At 39.6% G+C, this 18,911-nt stretch overlaps 1 protein-coding gene across 7 annotated transcripts in view; it reads right to left on the bottom strand.

Moving 5' to 3' along the window:
* DPY19L4 (dpy-19 like 4) overlaps positions 1 to 18,911 on the bottom strand; it is a 96,691-nt gene that overhangs the window by 69,467 nt on the left and 8,313 nt on the right. For 4 of the 7 annotated variants that reach the window (XM_066379147.1, XM_066379146.1, XM_066379150.1 and 1 more), the window contains exons 3-6: positions 9,290 to 9,414; positions 4,840 to 4,930; positions 1,493 to 1,614; positions 1,239 to 1,384 (exon numbers count right to left, since the gene is read on the bottom strand). In XM_066379147.1, coding sequence (XP_066235244.1) covers positions 1,239 to 1,384; positions 1,493 to 1,614; positions 4,840 to 4,930; positions 9,290 to 9,414 — 484 coding nt within the window. Of the gene's footprint in view, positions 1 to 1,238; positions 1,385 to 1,492; positions 1,615 to 4,839; positions 4,931 to 9,289; positions 9,415 to 10,391; positions 10,465 to 12,081; positions 12,157 to 18,911 lie in introns of those variants that run through there. The other 3 variants (XM_066379148.1, XM_066379145.1, XM_066379149.1) reach the window with 3 other exon arrangements.

The following is an 18,911-nucleotide window of genomic DNA, read 5'->3' as shown; positions in this document are numbered from 1 at the left end:
GAGAGAGAGAGAGAGATAGGAGGGGGAGGGGTACATAAGCAGATGGGTGCTTCTCCTGTGTGCCCACACCAGGAATTGAACCTGGGACATCCACATGCCAGGCTGATGTTCTACCACTGAGCAAACCAGCCAAGGGGTTTCAAACCTGGGTCCTCAGCATCCCTGGCAAACTGTATACACCGTACCACTAATGTAGTGTCTTAAAACAGCATAGATTTATGAGCTCACAAACACAGCAGAGTATGGCTGGATTCTTCACTCAGGGGCTCCTTAAACTAATATCAAAGCATCAGCCAGGGCTGCAGTTCTCATCCAGATTTGTAGTCCTTTTATGAGTTCACTAGTTATTGGGAGAAGTCATTTCCTCCTCACTTCAATCCAGCAACAAAACAGCAAACTCTTCTTATGCTTCGAATTTCTCTGACTTCCTCTTCTGCACCAGCTGGAGAAAGCTCTCCACTATTTTTTTAATTAATTCATTCATTCGTTCATTTTAGAAAGGAGAGAGAGAGAGAGAGAGAGAGAGAGAGAGAGAGAAAGGGGGGAGGAGCAGGAAGCATCAACTCCCATATGTGACTTGACCAGACAAGTGCAGGGTTTCGAACCAGCAACCTCAGTGTTCCAGGTTGATGCTTTATCCACTGCGCCACCACAGGTCAGGCAAAGCTTTCCACTTTTAAGAGCTTATACCAGTGGTAGTCAAGCTGGTCCCTACCACCCACTAGTGGGCGTTCCAGCTTTCATGGTGGGCAGTAGCGAAGCAACCAAAGTATAAATAAAAAGAGATTTAACTATAGTAAGTTGTTTTATAAAGATTTATTCTGCCAAACTTAGCGAAAATCGGACATAAAGTACTTGGTAAGTAATTATTATTATATGCTTTAACTTGCTGTAACTCTGCTTTATAAATTTTATAGTTACTTTCCTACTTTATAAATCGCCATTACTATGGAACCGGTGGGCAGTTAGAAAATTTTACTACTAACAGAGATACAAAAGTGGGCGGTAGGTATAAAAAGGTTGACTACCCCTGGCTTATACCATTAGATCAGGCCTACTGGGTGATTTTACTACCTTACGATCAACTGTGCCACACAAAATAACATAATCACAGGAATGATATCTTATCATATTCCCAGGTGGGGATTAGGGTATGGAATATTGGGGGTGGGGCAGCATTTTTAGAACTGACTAGCAGACACAAAAAGGTGTGAAACAATTAAAAACATCTTTCTTACCTGTTAATAACGAACCACCCAACAGTAAGCATTCCTGCTAGCCAGGTTCCACTCATAAGCCAACTTGTAACAAATAAAGCAGTAACATATATTCCTTGCAATCCAAAAACAATACCAATATAGAAATATACTGGCTCAATAATTTCCTAATAGGACAAAATAGAGAGAGGAGATAATAGGATGACATTAAGTAATTTTAAGGATTCATAAGTATGTGAGATAATAAATACTATAGACAAAAGAAAAACACATACGTTGCTACCAGTTGCCTGATATAAAACGCTGGCTATAAGTTCTGGATATAGAGACATTTGTTGCACTGCATTTATAGTCTTCAGAGATACAGTTTTGTTATTATGTGTTAGTTCATACACACCTAAAGACAAAAAAAATTTTCTTTAGATTATTTAATTCTGCTTTTATAATAACTGAACCTGTCATTCAGAAGTTGTTACATATTTTAAATTATCAAGAAAGACCTCAGAATAACACTCTCTGCCTCATTTTTTCAATTATTTTATTAAGTACAAGAAAGAGAGGGTCAAAATGATGACATAGATAAACACAATACTTCCTCCCACAACCACATCCAAATTACAACTAATCTATAGAACCATCACTCAGGACAGCATAAAATCTGGCTGAATGGAAATCCTAGGGAATTAAAGAAGCCACATCAAAACTGGTAGGAGGAATGGAGACCTGGAACAGGGGTGGAGGTGGTGACACAAACAGACACACAGAGCAGATAAAGATTGGTAGGAATATCCTGGCTGCACAGGACCCCCTGAAGAACAAGAGATCCCAGCCCCATACCAGGCTTCCCAGCCCAGGAATTCCAGTACCAGGAAGAGAAGTCCCCATAACTTATGGCTGTAAAAACCAACGGGGATGGCGGCTAAGGGAGACAGAGAATAGCTGGAGTCCTAGGCAGCATGCATGGACTGACTCGAACTTACTCCCTCTAAACTCCAGCGCTGGGGCAGCAACTTGAAAGGAACCAGGGACACACAGGGAGGAAATGAATTGCTGTCATCAGGATGAGAGCCAGGGAAGCAGCTTTCTCCTAAACAAAATGTGCTGGCAGAGGCTATTGTTCCTTTTCTGAGCTATCTTCCTAAAAAGCCAGCAGGCAGGTGCCATATCTGAATCTCCATCAACCAGGCTAATACTATTGGTCCACCCTGGTGATCCGCCCTACCCATCTTTCTGCCCATCCAAGCTGTTCCCAGTGGCTTTTCCATACAATTGGCCTGCCTTGGCTTAGGCTTCAGATTTTCCTAGAATCTCTCAACAAGCAGCATCTGGCCTCAGTGAGCCTCATACTTGTTGCTAACTGGCCACAGGTCCAGCACCAGCAGCAGCCTGTCTTGGTTCTCAGCTTGGCCTTATCTTGACAATTCCAAGCCCAGCACAAGCAGCATCCATCTGCAGATCACTCTGTAACTCATGCCCAGTGGCCCCAGGCAGAGCACAAATGGCGGCTGACCTTGGCCTGCACCTCCTGGGAGGCTCCCAAACATGGACAGCTTCAGACCCCATCAAAGCATGCCCAACCAACCACATCCATAAAAGTGATACACTCAAGTGGTGACACAGCCCCACTGAAATAATTCCTGCTGCTCTGTGGGGTGGGCCGCTGCACAGCTAATCTATGGTGGTCAGTGGTCATAGCCAGTCCTTTCAGCTGACTGGCCTAGGAATAAGTTACCTCCCATTAATGTGCCAATAGCAATCAAGACTCAACTACAACAGGAGAATACACACAGCCCACACGGGGGGTGCACAATGAGTACCCAGCTTGGGTGATTAGGGAGGCTGTGCCACTGGACCCTACGGAACAGCTACTACATTAGGTCACTCTATCAAGCCTGGGAAACATAGTAGCTCTATCTAATACATAGAAACAAACACAAGGAGGCTGCTAAAATCAGGAGACAAAGAAATATATTTAAATGAAGGAACAGAACAAAACTCCAGAAAAGAATTAACAAAATGAAGACACGCAATCTACTAGATGCAGAGTTCAAAATAATGGTTATAAGGATGCTCAGTTAACTTACTGAAAACCTTAACAGCATAAAAAAGGCCCAGTCAGAAATGAAGGCTACACTAAGAGAAATTAAGAATAATTTAAAGGGAATCTATAATAGAGTAGATGAAGCCAAGAATCAGATCAGTGATTTGGAGCATAAAGAAGAAAAAACACCCAATTATAACAGCAAAATAAAAAATGAACTCCAAAAAATGAAGACCGTTTAAGGAGCCTCTACGACAACTTCAAGCATACAAACATTCATATCATGAGAATGCCAGAAGATGAAGACAGAGAGCAAGAAATTGAAAACTTATTTGAAAATTTAATGACAGAAAAATTCACTAACTTGGTGAATGAACTAGACATACAAGCCCAGAGAGTACAGAGAGTCCCAAACAAGATGTACTCAAAGAGGCTTATACCAAGACACATCATAATTAAAATGCAAAAAGTTAAAGACAAAGAGAATTTTTTTTGTGTGCGTGTGTGTGTGTGTGTGTGTGTGTGTGTGTGTGTGTGTGTGACAGAGACAGAGAGAGGGACAGATAGAGACAGACAAGCAGGAAGGGAGAAAGATGAGAAGCATCAATTCTCCATTGCAGCACCTTAGTTGTTCATTGATTGCTTTCTCATATGTGCCTTGACTGGGGAGATACAGCAGAGCGAGTGACCCCTTGCTCAAGCCAGCGACCCCATGCTCAAGCTGGTGAGCCTGCATTCAAGCCAGCAACCTCAGAATTTCAAATCTGGGTCCTCTGCATCCCAGTCTGATGCTCTATCCACTGTGCCACAGCCTGGTCAGGCAAAGACAAAGAGAATTTTAAAAGCAGCAAAAGAAAAGCAGTTAGTTATCTACAAGGGAGCTCCCATTAGACTGTCGGCTGATTTCTCAACAAAAACTTTACAAGCCAGAAAGGAATGGCAAAAAATATTCAAAGTGATGAAAAACAAAGACCTACAACCAAGATTACTCTACCCAGCAAAACTATTATTTAGAATCAAAGAACAGATAAAGAGCTTGCCAGATAAGAAAAAACTAAAGGAGTTCATCATCACCAAACCAGTATTTTCTCTAAGACAAAAAGATAAAAAATATGAACAATAAAATGGCAATAAGTTTATCAACAACTGAATCTAAAAAACAAAATAAATGAACAAGCAGAACAGAAACAAATTCATAGATACAGAGAACATTCTCACAGTTGCTAGATGGGAGAGGAGTTGGGGGATGGGTGAAAAGGTGAGGATTAAGAAGTACAAATTGGGTGTTACAGAACAGTCATGAAAATGTAAAGCACAGCATAGGGAATAGAGTCCATAATATTTTAATAAATGTGTAGTATCAAGTTATGGAATGTCTAATCATTGGGGTATATACCCGAAACTAAAATAATAATAATATCATATATGTCAACTGTAATTGAAAAATAAAAAATGATTTAAAAAAAGAAAGAGCAGTACCTATATTCTGAGACAAATCTCCATATTCAAAGGTTCCAAAACAGAACAATGTTTTACTTTAGAAAAATATTGTAATTAAAAATACAAATGTAGTTTTCATACCTCTTTCAAATGAGGGTGCCTTTAACATATCTTTATAATAAGAGTAATATATGGCACTATCACCCTGGAATGTGATTTCCCGTTCAAGCTCCTAAAAGAAAATACAATGATTATGTAAATACCAGCATCCTAAATTTCAACTTCTATCTTCCTTCTCTCTCATTTTCTAAACTAATGTTATTTATTTATCTTTTTAATCAAAGATATATTTGAATTTCCCTTCATTCACTAGTGACCATGTTAATAAGGTTAAACTTTTTAATAATCTGGAAATCATTTTAATAAAACATCTAAGGTTGAAAATGGATTATAACTCGTTAAGTCATTTACCTATTATATATAAGGAAAATCTAGAAGGAAAACCTCTCGAAATGTCCTAGAACTACTAAATAATAAGGCAGATAATAAAAAATAATGGTTGAGATGTTAGAAGTCCATAATAAAAAGTTAAGTTTAACAAGAAAGTAGGATTTTCTATTGCTATTCCACTTCCCTGTGTATTACAACAAGCCGTTAATAGTACTTTTCAATAGCAGCAGACAATTAAGCAGTGCTTTTCAAATGACTTTCTAGAAATAGAAGTAAATCTTAAAATTCAGAAAATTAGGCTATAGAGAACCAAGAACCCTTGTGCTTTCCTGCTGAGTCAGGCTTTCATAACTCTACAATCTTTTAGAGAGGTAGCTGCACAGAAGGATGCTGGGTTCTCCCACTCCCATGAGCAAACTCTAATATACATGTATACAGAGCAATTACTCCTGTAAGATAACTGAAGACTGATTGAACAGCTTCTGAACAAGAGAAAGAAATGAAAAGAGAAGACTAGAAAACCTTAGGGGCTGGTGAGTGCCATTGTCAATGACCCCTCTAAATCCACAAAGTAGGAAGGGACTCTATCCAGGTGCTCTGGCCTACCTGCAAGGTTGCTGTAGCATGTTCTCAGACTCATCAACTAAACCCAGTTTCGCCTCAGGACAAAGGGAGCAAGCAGGATCAGTAGGGCATTACTACATGCATCTGGCCATCCCACCTAGAGCTGGTCCTGTTGCATATGCCACTGCTCTGAAAACCATAAGCACCAGCTGGGTTCCTATAAGACTGCCATAATAACCCAGCACACGCCTACAGAGGCCACTTCTACATATGGCCACTTGCCATTTGTGACAACATAGATGGATCTAGAGTACTATGCTAAGTGATAGGTCAGAAGAGAAAGACAAATACTGTATGATTTAGCTTATATGTGGAATCTAAAAAAATAAAACAAAACAAACAGATCCACAGATACAGAGAACAGGCTGATGGATGCCAAAGGGGAGGGGTTGGGAGGATGGAAATGACAAATATCTATCTTTTAAAATGAAATTTATTTTCGCCTGACCAGGCGGTGGCACAGTGGATAGAGCATCGAACTGGGATGCAGAGGACCCAGGTTTGAGACCCCGAGGTCGCCAGCTTGAGCGTGGGCTCATCTGGTTTGAGCAAAAGCTCACCAGCTTGGACCCAAAGTCGCTGGCTCAAGTAAGGGGTTACTCGGACTGCTGTAGCCCCACGGTCAAGAAACATATGAGAAAGCAATCAATGAACAACTAAGGTGTTGCAACGAAAAACTGATAATTGATGCTTCTCATCTCTCTCCATTCCTGTCTGTCTGTCCCTATCTGTCCCTCTCTCTGATTCTCTCTGTCTCTGTAATAAAAATTTTTTAAAAATTAAAAATAAATAAATAAATAAAATTTATTTTCATGCATATTAAAAATTAATACAAAAACAAAAGTTATCAGAGCAATTTCCTCAAAGTTTGATCAACAGGACTTCCTAAGATATAATGGATGTTACCGAGCAAGAATCCTACAGTTAAATTTTGCAAAAGGCTAAAGTTAAATGGGTTTTTTTACTGCAAGAAATTTCAGAATTTCAGTATATATTACACACTGTGACTGTCCAAGAGGAAATCTTTCCCAGATGTATTTGACCAGTGAATACTTTTTTCTCATTTAGAGCATATTAATCTAAATATATTTCCTTAAAAATGATTTGTAAATGGAAAGAGATTTATTTCTAAGATTTCAAAGGTGTAAACACTAATCAGTGTTTCTTAGATTTAATGTGCACATGAAACTCCTAGAAATTGTATTAAAATGTATATTCCAATTAAAAGTAGAGCTGAGAATCCACAATTCTAAAAACGCTCGCAGATAATGCTCCTGGCTCTTACACAATACTTTGAAAAACAATGTTCTTGGTAAATGTCTTCTATAATTTTCTTTCTTTCTTTCTCTTTCTTCCTTCCTTCTTTATTCTTCCTCTTTTATTTTTCTTTGAGAACACAGCAAGTTTTATTCAGGTAAAGAAAAAGAAAGAGGCCAGGGCGAGGGCACTACTGTGAAAGAAGCACAAAGTGCACATCCGAGTGGAGGCAGGCCAACTCAAGAGCGAGTTGCAGCTCTCTCTATATTGTCAACATTGAGTTGTTGTTCTCAATGCTACCTCACATGGAATCACTTAGAAATATTTTGTTCAATACTGAACCTAGATACTCCACTTCCCCTCCATCTACAAATCTGTGAGAGGTTATTTTTTGAAAGCTCCCAGATGACTCTATTGTACATCCAGTATTGAGAACCACTAACAGTTAATATGCATAATATTTTTAAAGAAACAGGATATTCTATAATAACAGCTTTTGTCAAACCAATATACGTGATTTTTCAGTTAAATGTTTTGGTGGTACTAGGTAAATCAATGGCTTACAAATATTTAGTCAATGTGACTACTTGCTCAAAAATAAGAATAACAACAAAACAGTTTGGGCTAAAACAAAACAAAAAAAACTTCTTTAGAGTCAAATGGTAACACCATGAACATTGTCAATGCATAATACAGATATATCTGATTATGACAGTAAGCTAAAAACAAACTTATCAAAAGCCAAATGAATTATGAATTACAGTGATTAAAGAGTCTGTGGAATAGACATGACTTAAAACCAAACACTGAACATACTAATATGAAGCAACATCTCAGTAAATACTGTTATGCTTGTTAGTCATTCCTCCTCAAAAAAACATTCTAATCATGTAATATAAAAATATATTTTGGAGGCCCTGGCCAGTTGGCTTAGTGGTAGAGCGTCGGCCTGGTGTGCAGAAGTCCCGGGTTCGATTCCCGGCCAGGGCACACAGGAAAAGCACCCATCTGCTTCTCCACCCTTCCCCCTCTCCTTCCTCTCTGTCTCTCTCTTCCCCTCCTGCAGCCGAGGCTCCATTGGAGCAAAGATGGCCCGGGCGCTGGGGATGGCTCCTTGGCCACTGCCCCAGGCGCTATAGTAGCTCTGGTTGCAACAGAGCGATGCCCCGAAGGGGCAGAGCATCGCCCCCTGGTGGGCGTGCCGGGTGGATCCCGGTCGGGCACATGCGGGAGTCTGTCTGACTGTCTCTCCCCGTTTCCAGCTTCAGAAAAATACAAAAAAAAAACCCAAAACAAAACAAACAAACAAACAAAAATATATATATATATATTTTGGGCCTGACCTGTGGTGGCACAGTGGATAAAGTGTCGACCTGGAACGCTGAGGTTGCAGGTTCAAAACCCTGGGCTTGGCCCTGGCCGGTTGGCTCAGTGGTAGAGCATCAGCCTGGCATGCAGGAGTCCCAGGTTCGATTCCTGGCCAGGGCACACAGGAGAAGCGCCCATTTGCTTCTCCACTCCTCCCCCTCTCCTTCCTCTCTCTCTCTTACCCTCCCGCAGCCGAGGCTCCATTGGAGCAAAGTTGGCCCGGGCACTGAGCATGGCTCCATGGCCTCTGCCTCAGGCACTAGAATGGCTCTGGTCGCAACAGAGCAACACCCCGGATGGGCAGAGCATCGCCCCCTAGTGGGCATGCCAGGTGGATCCCGGTGGGGTGCATGCGGGAGTCTGTCTGACTGCCTTCCCGTTTCCAACTCGAAGAAATAAATAATAATAATAATAATAATAATAAAAATAAAAAAAACAAAACCCTGGGCATGCCTGGTCAAGGCACATATAGAAAGCAACTACTGCGAGCTGATGCTTACCACTTCTCCCTCACCCTTCTCCTCTATCTAAAAATCAATCAATAAAAAAATATATGTATATTTTGATGCTGAAATTTTGACAGATTGTTTCTGAAAACTAAAGAGCTGACTAAACTCCAAACCATTTCACTGCCACCAAAGTCCCTGATAAATTAATTACATGAAGAAAAGCACCCTCACAGTCGCTATTCTATGGCCTTAAAAAAAAATTCTATTAAAATTTTCAAGGTTGATACTGTGTTTTCAAAACAGCTTTTACATCATTTTTTTTAATGGCTATAAATAAGAAAGCACTATCACACATAGATTTTTGCCTCCCTAGAAAGCACATTACTTAAACTAATATTAAATACTAAAATAACTTTCATATGCTTAAAAATCTTTCTTCTTACCTGCCTGTTGGAAAACCAGAATTTCCGTTCATGGTATGCTGACAAATACAGAGCATACATCATACCACTAGTAACTGCTGCAAGACAGCCAATGAAAATCTTTGCAAAGCGCTGAAATAATACATCTGAAAAAGCATATTAAAAGTAATCAGATGTAGATGATATCTATATTTATGAACTTCTATTTAAAAAAAGTAATCAAAAAGTAGTATGTACGCTTTATATGACATGATGAAATGGCATTCTAACTCTGTGGTCTTCCTCCCCAAAACCCATCAACCTAGTCTAATCCTGTGAAAAACAGCAAAGTCCAATAGACGAGCATCCTACAATATACCTGACAAATACTCCTCAACACTGACTAGGTCCTCAAAAACAAGGAGAGCCTGAGAAACTGTCACAGCCCAGAGGAGTATAAGAAGATATGACAACTAAATGTAATGTCTTCTGGATGGGATCCTGGAACAGAAAACGGACATTAGGTAAAAACTAAGAAAATATGAATAAAATATGGATTTTGGTTTAAAATAATGTATCAACATTGGCTTATTAATTGTAACAAATGTACCACAGTAATATTAAATAATAAGGAAAACTGTGTTTGTGTGGTGGGGGTATGGTAACACGAGAACTCTGAACCTATCTGCTCATTTCTTCTATAAATTGAACATATTTTTAAAATTAAAATCTATTAACTTAAAAAAAATCTATTAACTTAAAAAAGGAGTAAGTGAAATGTACTACCAAATATTTAAAGAAAAAACAGGTTCATTCAGAATTACTACTGATATGTTTTCCTTATCAAATAACTTTTTTCTTTATTGAGGAATAATTTAGAAACTATAAACTATAGACATTTTTTTCAGTGAGAAGAGAGAAGAAAGTGAGACAGACTCCCACATGTGCATCAACTGGGATCTACCCAGCAACCCCTGTCTAGGGTCAATGTTCAAATCAACTGAGCTATTTTTAGTGCCTGAGACTAATGCTCAGACCTGGGTGCTAGCCTCAGCACCCCGTGGCCTATGCTCAAACCCATCAAGCCACTGGCTGTGGGAGGGGAAGAGGGAAGAAAGGGGGATAGGGAGGAGAAGATGTTCACTTCTCCTATATGCCCCAATGGGAATTGAACCTGGAATGTCCATATACCAGGCTGATGTTCTATCCATTGAGTCAACTGGCCAGGGTCAAACTATAGACATTTAAAGTGTACAATTCAATGACTTTTGTAGATTATGTATTTAAAAGATCATATATAACAGTTACATATATGTAACAACTTCTTGATTAAATAACATAAAATTAATTTGGATTTTCTACACACAGAATGATTTAGTCCTGCTATAGCTATTAAGATTAAATATACAATTAAAAAAAAAAGATTATGTATAAGCACAGGTTGAAGGGCCCAAAGCCCAGCGCTCTGTTACTGAATGACTGAAAGTTTATAAAAATCAACTTGTTGGCCTGACCAGGGATGGTGAAGAGGACAAAGTGTCAACCCAGAACACTGAGGTCACTGATTCAAAACCCTGCTTCACTAGCTCTGAGTTCAGGCTCATCAGTATGAGGTCGCTGGATTGAGCAAGGGAACTGTCCACACAACCCCACAATTCGCCATTTTGAGCCCATCTATCACTGGCATAAAAACCCAAAGACATTTGCTTGACCAAGGGGACACTGTCAGGCCCATCAAGTCACATACGAGAAGCTCAATGTGCAACTAAAGTAAAAGCAACTATGAGTTGATGCTTCTCACTCTCTATCTCCTTCCTCTCTAGGAAGCAATCAATGCACAACTAAAGTGAAAACAATTACGAGTTAATGCTTCTCATCCTCTCTCTCTCTTCCTGTTTGTCTTCCTTTCTCTCTCTCTCAAAAAAAAAAAATCATCCCTGGCCAGTTGGCTCAGTGGTAGAGCGTCGACCTGGCATGTGGAAGTCCCAGGTTCGATTCCTGGCCAGGGCACACAGGAGAAGCGCCCATCTGCTTCTCCACCCTTCTCCCTTTTCTTTCTCTCTATCTTTCTCTTCCCCTTCCACAGCCAAGGCTCCATTGGAGCAAAAGTTGGCCTAGGCGCTGAGGATGGCTCCATGGCCTCACCTCAGGTGCTAGAATGGCTCTGGTTGCAATGGAGCAATGTCCCAGATGGGCAGAGCATCGCCCCCTAGTGGGCATGCCGGTGGATCCCGGTCGGGTGCATGTGGGAGTCTGTCTCTTTGCCTCCCCACTTCTCACTTCAGAAAAATACAAAAAAAAAAAAATCAACTTGTTGATTTGCTAGTTTAGCTAAACTAAAATCTTACCTATTTTCAGGACATTACCTATTTTCAGAACATTATTTCATAAATATTAGTTTGCACAGTATACTAGAGACATTAAGGACTAGTAAGATATCACTCAATTAATATGAATTATATTCAAAATGGTTGAAAACACTACCCAATAAATCAAATATTACTATGAGCATAACAAAAATTTTTTTTGCCCTGGCTGGATGGCTCGCTTGGCTGGAGCATTGTCCTGCAATGCAGAGGTGGCTGGTTCGGTCCTTGGCCGGGGCACATACAGAAACAGATTGATGCTTCTGTCTCCCCCTTACCCCCCTTCCTCTCTCGGGATTCAATAAAAATGAAAGATTTTAAAAATAGAAAAAAATAAAGACAAAAAAAAAGGCAACAGAGAACATTTAAAAAAAAAATTTTTTTTAAATTACCATTTCCAATAGCATGTGTAAAGCATCTGGCCTGGAAGATAGTAAGAACTCAGTAAAAAATAATAAAAAAACTTACCTGTGGCAGCAGCTTGACAAAGTTCTTCAAAGTTTCTAAATGTGGATCTTTTCAGTGTTTTTTATTTTATTGAATCTTAGACAACAGCAAACTAATCCTAATTAGCAAGTGCTATTAGTAGAATATATTCAACTAAGTCTTATACAGACACTTATATTTCTATTTACAATTTCTTGACTTTAGAATGGTGCGAAAGTGATACACATTCAGTAGAAATTGTACTTCAAATTTTAAATTTTGATTTTTTCCCCTGAGCTAGAGATACGTGGTATGATACTCTCTCGCAATGCTGAACAGCAGGAGAGCCACGGCTCCCAGTCAGACATGTGATGAGGGTAAACAACTGACGCTCTACAGTGATGAATTTTCTAGTTACGATATTTCCAACTTAAGATGGGTTGATGGGATATTACCCCACTGTAAGTTAAGGAGCATCTCTATATAAATGCCTGACGTTCATATTAAATATTTTCTTTCTGAAAGTTTTTTACAAAGAGTAAAAGATGGAATCAAGCTATCAGTGTTTGACATAAGTTGACATATTTTAGAAAAAATAAAGAGCTTGGGACCCTGGTAATTATTGCCTTAGAAATTTATCTTTTTTTTTTAATTTTTTTTTTTATTCATTTTAGAGAAGAGAGAGAAAGGGAGAGAGAGAGACAGAGAGGGAGAGAGAGATGAGAGAGAGAGAAAGAGAGAGAGAGAGAGAGAGAGAGAGAAGGTGGGGAGGAGCTGGAAGCATCAACTCCCATATGTGCCTTGACCAGGCAAACCCAGGGTTTCGAACTGGCGACCTCAGCATTTCCAGGTCGAGGCTTTATCCACTGCACCACCACAGGTCAGGCAGAAATTTATCATTTTTATTGGAAAACTAAAATATAAACAATCTAACTTCCAATTAAGTTCTGTTCATCATAAAACAGTCTAATCAGTTAACTTCTATGTGCTCCAGTGCCTTCATTAGTAAAATGCTGATTATGCACCAAAAAAGAAAAAGAACACTACATAAATGTTAATATCAATTATATAGGGCATAATTAAGTAATATTTAAAGCACAGAAAAAAGCTAATGACATGTTAAGAAATGTAGGATTTAATTTCACAAAAAGCAAAAGTATGATGAAAAGAATGTAAGTAATATTTGTCAAAATTTTAAGAGTAGTTGTATCTATTGGAATTATTCATATATTTTATTCTTATTATACTTTTATCTACTTTGTACATTTTATATCCTAAATATATTTTTATAGTTACAGTTAAAATTCTATTTCATAGTAGCTATATCTGGATTGTTTAATTACCTTTCTTATCCTGTATTTTTCCAAATGCTTTAAGTGACCACTCTATTAGTTAGCTTTACTATCATTAAAAAAAAAAAAGTGACCCCAACTATCAGTGCCTTATAAAATAAAGGTTTATTTCTCAATCTTGTTACTTTTGGGTTTCAGGTAGTAAGTAGTAACTTTCCACCTGATTCCAGACTTCAAATTAACTGTGCCTCTTCTCCTTGTATCGTCTTTAGAGTTCCAGACTGGGATCATTGCTTATTTGGAATATGTTGTTCTCATAACAGGAAAAGAAGAGAACAGGCAGAATCATACAATGCCTCTTACAGTTTCTGGTCAGAACTAGTACATTGCTACTTCTACTCACATTCTTCTGGCCCAGACAAGTCATAATGACAAGGCTGATAACAGGGTAGGAAAGTATACTTTAGAGAGAGACTCCAAATCACATGAAAATGGGAAGAAAAGTATAACCTATTTTCAGGAAAGGGAACAAACATTTGGGAGCAATAAAAGGGCCCACTAGTGTCTGTCATATTAATCACAAATATTCACTTCCCCCACAGACAAAACAAACAGACTCACTTCTTAAGAAAAATACCCCTCTAAGAGCCTGCTTCCTGCATTAAGAAAGTTAGGGAATTATATATCATTTTCAGACCTGAATGGCTCCGGCCGGGTAGCTCAGTTAGAGCATCTTCCCAATATGCCAAGGTTGCAGGCTTGATCCTGGGTCAGGACACATACAAGAATCGACCAATGAGCCTGACCAGGTGGAAGCGCAGTGGATAGAGCATCGAACTGGGACGCCGAGGACTCAGGTTCGAAACCCCAAGGTCAACATCTTGAATGTGGGCTCATCTGGTTTGAGTAAGGCTCACCAGCTTGAGCCCAAAGTCACTGGTGTAAGCAAGGGGTCACTTGGTCTGCTGTAGCCAATGGTCAAGGCACATATGAGAAAGCACTCAATGAACAACTAAGGTGCTATAATGAAGAACTGATGCTTCTCATCTCTCTCCCTTCCTGTCTATCTGTCCCTAACTGTCCCTCTTTGTCTCTGTCACAAAAAAAATAGTAATAATAATCAACCAATGAATGTATAAGTAAGTGGAACAACAAATCAATATTTCTCTCTCCATTCCTCTATCTCTAAAATAAATAAGTAAATAAACAAATATAAAAAAAACACAACAAAACGAACTAAATAGCTGTGCTTTATTCTAGGCTGGCAATTCTTTTGATAATATGTCTCTCTCACAAGCTTAGGTAGCAATTCTCATATGTATTTACCTAAGAGATATAAAAACAGATGTCTACAAAAAGATGTGTACAAGTATGTTCATAGTAGCCTTATTCATAATAGGTAAATACTGGAAACTATTCATGTTGTCTAACAAAAAGAGAAGGAATAGGCAATTATAGCAACATGAAAGAATCTCAGAATCATTATATAGGACAACATATTATGTTAAGTGAAAGAATCCAGACACAAAAGCACACATGTTGTATGATTTCATTTATATGAAATTCTATATATTCAAAGTTAATCAATACTAAAAATATTAGAAGAGTAGTTATCTTGGGGGGTACAACGGAAACCTACTGGAAAGAGATACAAAGGAACTTTCTGGGACGACAGAAATGTTCTATATCTTGTTTCAGCTGTATTTAAGTGTCAAAGCTCATTTAATGAAACATCTAAGATTCTAAGTTATGTTAATTACACCTTAATTTGAAAAATTAAATTACTCATTTTTGCAAAGAAAAGAACAATTTTGTTGGCTTTTTGCTTATTTGATTCCAGTCAGCTCCATATTCCAACTATACCCACAAATTTTTATTCATTGATTTTAGAGAGAGAAGAGAGAAAGAGAGAGAGAGAGAGAAAGTGGGGGAAGTAGTGGGAAGCATTCATCTAGTAGTTGCTTCTCATGTGTGCCTTGACCGGGAATGCCCAGGGTTTCGAACCTGCGACCTAAGCATTTCAGGTTGACGCTTTATTCACTGTGCCACCACAGGTCAGACACTATAGCCACAATTTTTTTCTTTTTCAAAGATTTAATTTATTGATGTTTGAGAGAGGAGAGAGGTAGAGATAGGTGGGAGGAGTGGGGAGCTTGTAGTTGCTTCATATGTGCCTTGACTGGGCAAGCCCAGAGTCTTGAACCAGTGACCTCAGCGTTCCACCTCAGCATTCCAGGTTGACGCTTTATCCACTTTGCCACCACAGGTCAGGTAATTTTTTTCTACATATGTCTCTCTCAAAGGTTTCATTCACTACATGTATTTTGAGCTTATCAAGCTTTTGTGCAACCACATCCTTTGTTCTTTTGCCCTGAGTGCTTTGTCCAGCTTATTAGAAACTACCTTAATCCATTCATACATTTGAATAAATTGTGTGAAAGCCATGCCCTTGATTTGGTCATTTCCCTAATAATATTTCTTACTCAACCTTTGTTACAAGTATTTCCCAATTCTATTTATTTCCTGGTTGAAAAAGGCACACAGTTCTTTTTTTTCTTTTTTTTTTTTTTTTAATTATAGAGAAGGGGGGGGGGGGAGCAGGAAGCATCAACTCCCATATGAAGGCACACAGTTCTAACTTCAATCCAAGTCCCCAAAATTTTGGATTCTCTATATTCCTCTTCCTGCCTGCCTGCAAATAAGCCAATTCTGTTCTAAATTCATCTCTTTCCTGTAATCAAATGCAGCCGACAACCAAGACACTAAAATAACACTGCCTTGCAATCTGGTTACATACAATAATAAGAAGTTAGTATTAAAATTGCAACTATTCACAGGAAAGTTTTATAAAATGTTCTGTCACTGTTTATCATGATTATTTTTCCAGCTCCCAAAAAAGTTTTCTCCCTGCTAGCCTCTGATTAAATCTGTAGATGACCTATTGCCTTTATCTTATTTGAGCAAATATTTATAAACAGGCTCTCAACTCAGTATGGACAGTAAACAATTTGAGAAAGCTGTTCAATTCCCAAGAATGAAATATTCTCTAAAGCTATCTTTAGATATAGTTAAAAAGCAAGAATCTCCAGAGAGAAGCCACAGAGAACAATAAACTGGAAACCTACTCCCAAGGAAAACAATTGAGGCCTAATCAAGAAACATTCCACCTAACCTGTGGTGGCGCAGTAGATAAAGCACTGACCTGGAATTCTGAGATTGCTGATTTGAAACCCCAGGCTTGCCAGATTGAGGTACATACAAGAAGCAACTACTATGAGTTGATGCTTCCTGTTCCTTCACCCCACCCCCTGCTATTTTTCCTCTCTCTAAAATCAATAAATAAAAGCTTTAAAAATAAAATCCTCCACCCCACAGTACTGAGGCCTCCTATTTACTTAGTAGGATTTCAGAATTGCTATGGACCAGTGGTTGACGTGTCTCATTCTTTCTCTTTCTGAATGAAAGCATTTATTTTTTGGTTATCTTATCCCTGTCCAATATATATAATAGAAAACATGTATATTGGGAACGGGGGCATGTACAGAAAAAAATTAACATAGCAAGCCTGTAACTGCTTTGCTAAGAAAGACCTGCTTGCAAGGTAGACAGACTCTTGTCTGGTATCTGGGAACTTGGATTTCAGGAGGGTTTCCAACATTCTTTAACTGATAAGAGCAGTTTATTCTACCTAAGTTGTTTGTACAAACAATGTGGTTCAGCCCGACCAGGCGGTGGTGCAGTGGGTAGAGCATCGGAATGGGACGCGGAGGACCCAGGTTCGAAACCCTGAGGTTGCTGGCTTGAGCACGGGCTCATCCAGCTTGAGCACAGGCTCACCAGCTTGAGTGAGGAGTCACTGGCTTGAGCATGGGATCATAGACATGGCCCCATGGTCGCTGGCTTGAGCCCGAAGGCCACTGGCTTGAAGCCTAAGGTCACTGGCTTGAACCCAAGGTCACTGGTTTGAGCAAGGGGTCACTTGCTCTGCTGTAGCCCCTGATCAAGAGAAAGCAATCAATGAACAAGCAATCAACAAACAACTAAGATGCTGCTATGAAGAATTGATGCTTATCATCTCTCTACCTTCCTGTCTGTCTGTCCCTATCTGTCCCTCTCTCTGATTCTCTGTCTCTGTCCAAAAAAAAAAAAAATTTAATGTGGTTCATGCTACTACTTTCCTTCTGGGAGTCTAGAATTTTGGTATGGAGTAGGCAGAAGGTACAAGACCAGCTGCCATTAAAAACCCTGAGGGCCCTGGCCGGTTGGCTCAGTGGTAGAGCGTCGGCCTGGCGTGCAGAAGTCCCGGGTTCGATTCCCGGCCAGGGCACACAGGAGAGGCGCCCATCTGCTTCTCCACCCCTTCCCCTCTCCTTCCTCTCTGTCTCTCTCTTCCCCTCCCGCAGCCGAGGCTCCATTGGAGCAAACATGGCCGGGCGCTGGGGATGGCTCCTTGGCCTCTGCCCCAGGCGCTAGAGTGGCTCTGGTGGCGACAGAGCGACGCCCCAGAGGGGCAGAACATCGCCCCCTGGTGGGCAGAGCGTCGCCCCCTGGTGGGCATGCCGGGTGGATCCCAGTCAGGTGCATGCGGGAGTCTGTCTGACTGTCTCTCCCCGTTTCCAGCTTCAGAAAAACAAACAAACAAACAAAAAACCCTGAGCAGAATCACTAATGAGCTTTTCCTGGTAGACAAGACTACCAATGTTAAAATTTGAAACGCTAAAAGAATTAAGAACATCTTGTGTGACTCCATTTGGAGAAACCTTGGAAGCTTGTACCCAGTTTCTTACAAACTTCAGCCCATAATCCTTTTCTCTTTGCTGACTTTGATTTGTATTGTTCACTGTAGTAAATCATAGAAATGAGAGTAAATCAGAGCTGTGACTATGATTCTATTCTGACACCTGTGAGTCCTTCTAGTTAATTTCAGAACATGGGTGTGGTCTTGGGGATCCCTGACACAAAGCAGATAACTTGTCTTTTTAATTTATAAATCTCCGGATCAGAATGAGTCATACTGGACCCTGATGTAGATAAGAACTTGGCCTTTGAGATTGATGCCATGACTGGATAAGACTGTCTTCTTTGGGGTAGGGGAGGTAGCAAATATATTTTGTCTGAGAAAGAAAAGAAAATATGTATGACCAAAAAGACAAAATACAGTAGATTGCTATTATTCCAAACTATTTTGTCCTTTCCTATAAAAAGATTATTCATCCCTGTCCACCATGACTTGCAATGCTTCCATGTAGTCAAGAGTATACTTTCCCAATTCCATTTTCTGGATTGATTATATGTCTTCCTTGGGCCAATAAAATATAACTACAAGTGTCAGTGTGCCAGTTCAGCAGAAACTTTAAGAGGCACTGCATGGCTCTGCCTGCTAGCCTGCTCTTTTCCTTGGCCACAAGAAACACATGCCTCATATATAGGGGCTGTTCCTTTGTGACACATAAAGCTAAATCAGCCAACCTTCAGCCATGTAATGTTAATCAGAAATAAATGTCTGTGGTAAATGAGTGAGACTTAGAGGCTGTTCTAGAGTAAAACCTAATAAGTTGACTGGTCTCACCACATTTTACT

This window comes from Saccopteryx leptura, chromosome 3, assembly GCF_036850995.1.
Source record: "Saccopteryx leptura isolate mSacLep1 chromosome 3, mSacLep1_pri_phased_curated, whole genome shotgun sequence".
In the NCBI taxonomy this organism is placed as follows: domain Eukaryota; kingdom Metazoa; phylum Chordata; class Mammalia; order Chiroptera; family Emballonuridae; genus Saccopteryx; species Saccopteryx leptura.
This window is presented reverse-complemented; position numbering and strand designations above follow the sequence as displayed.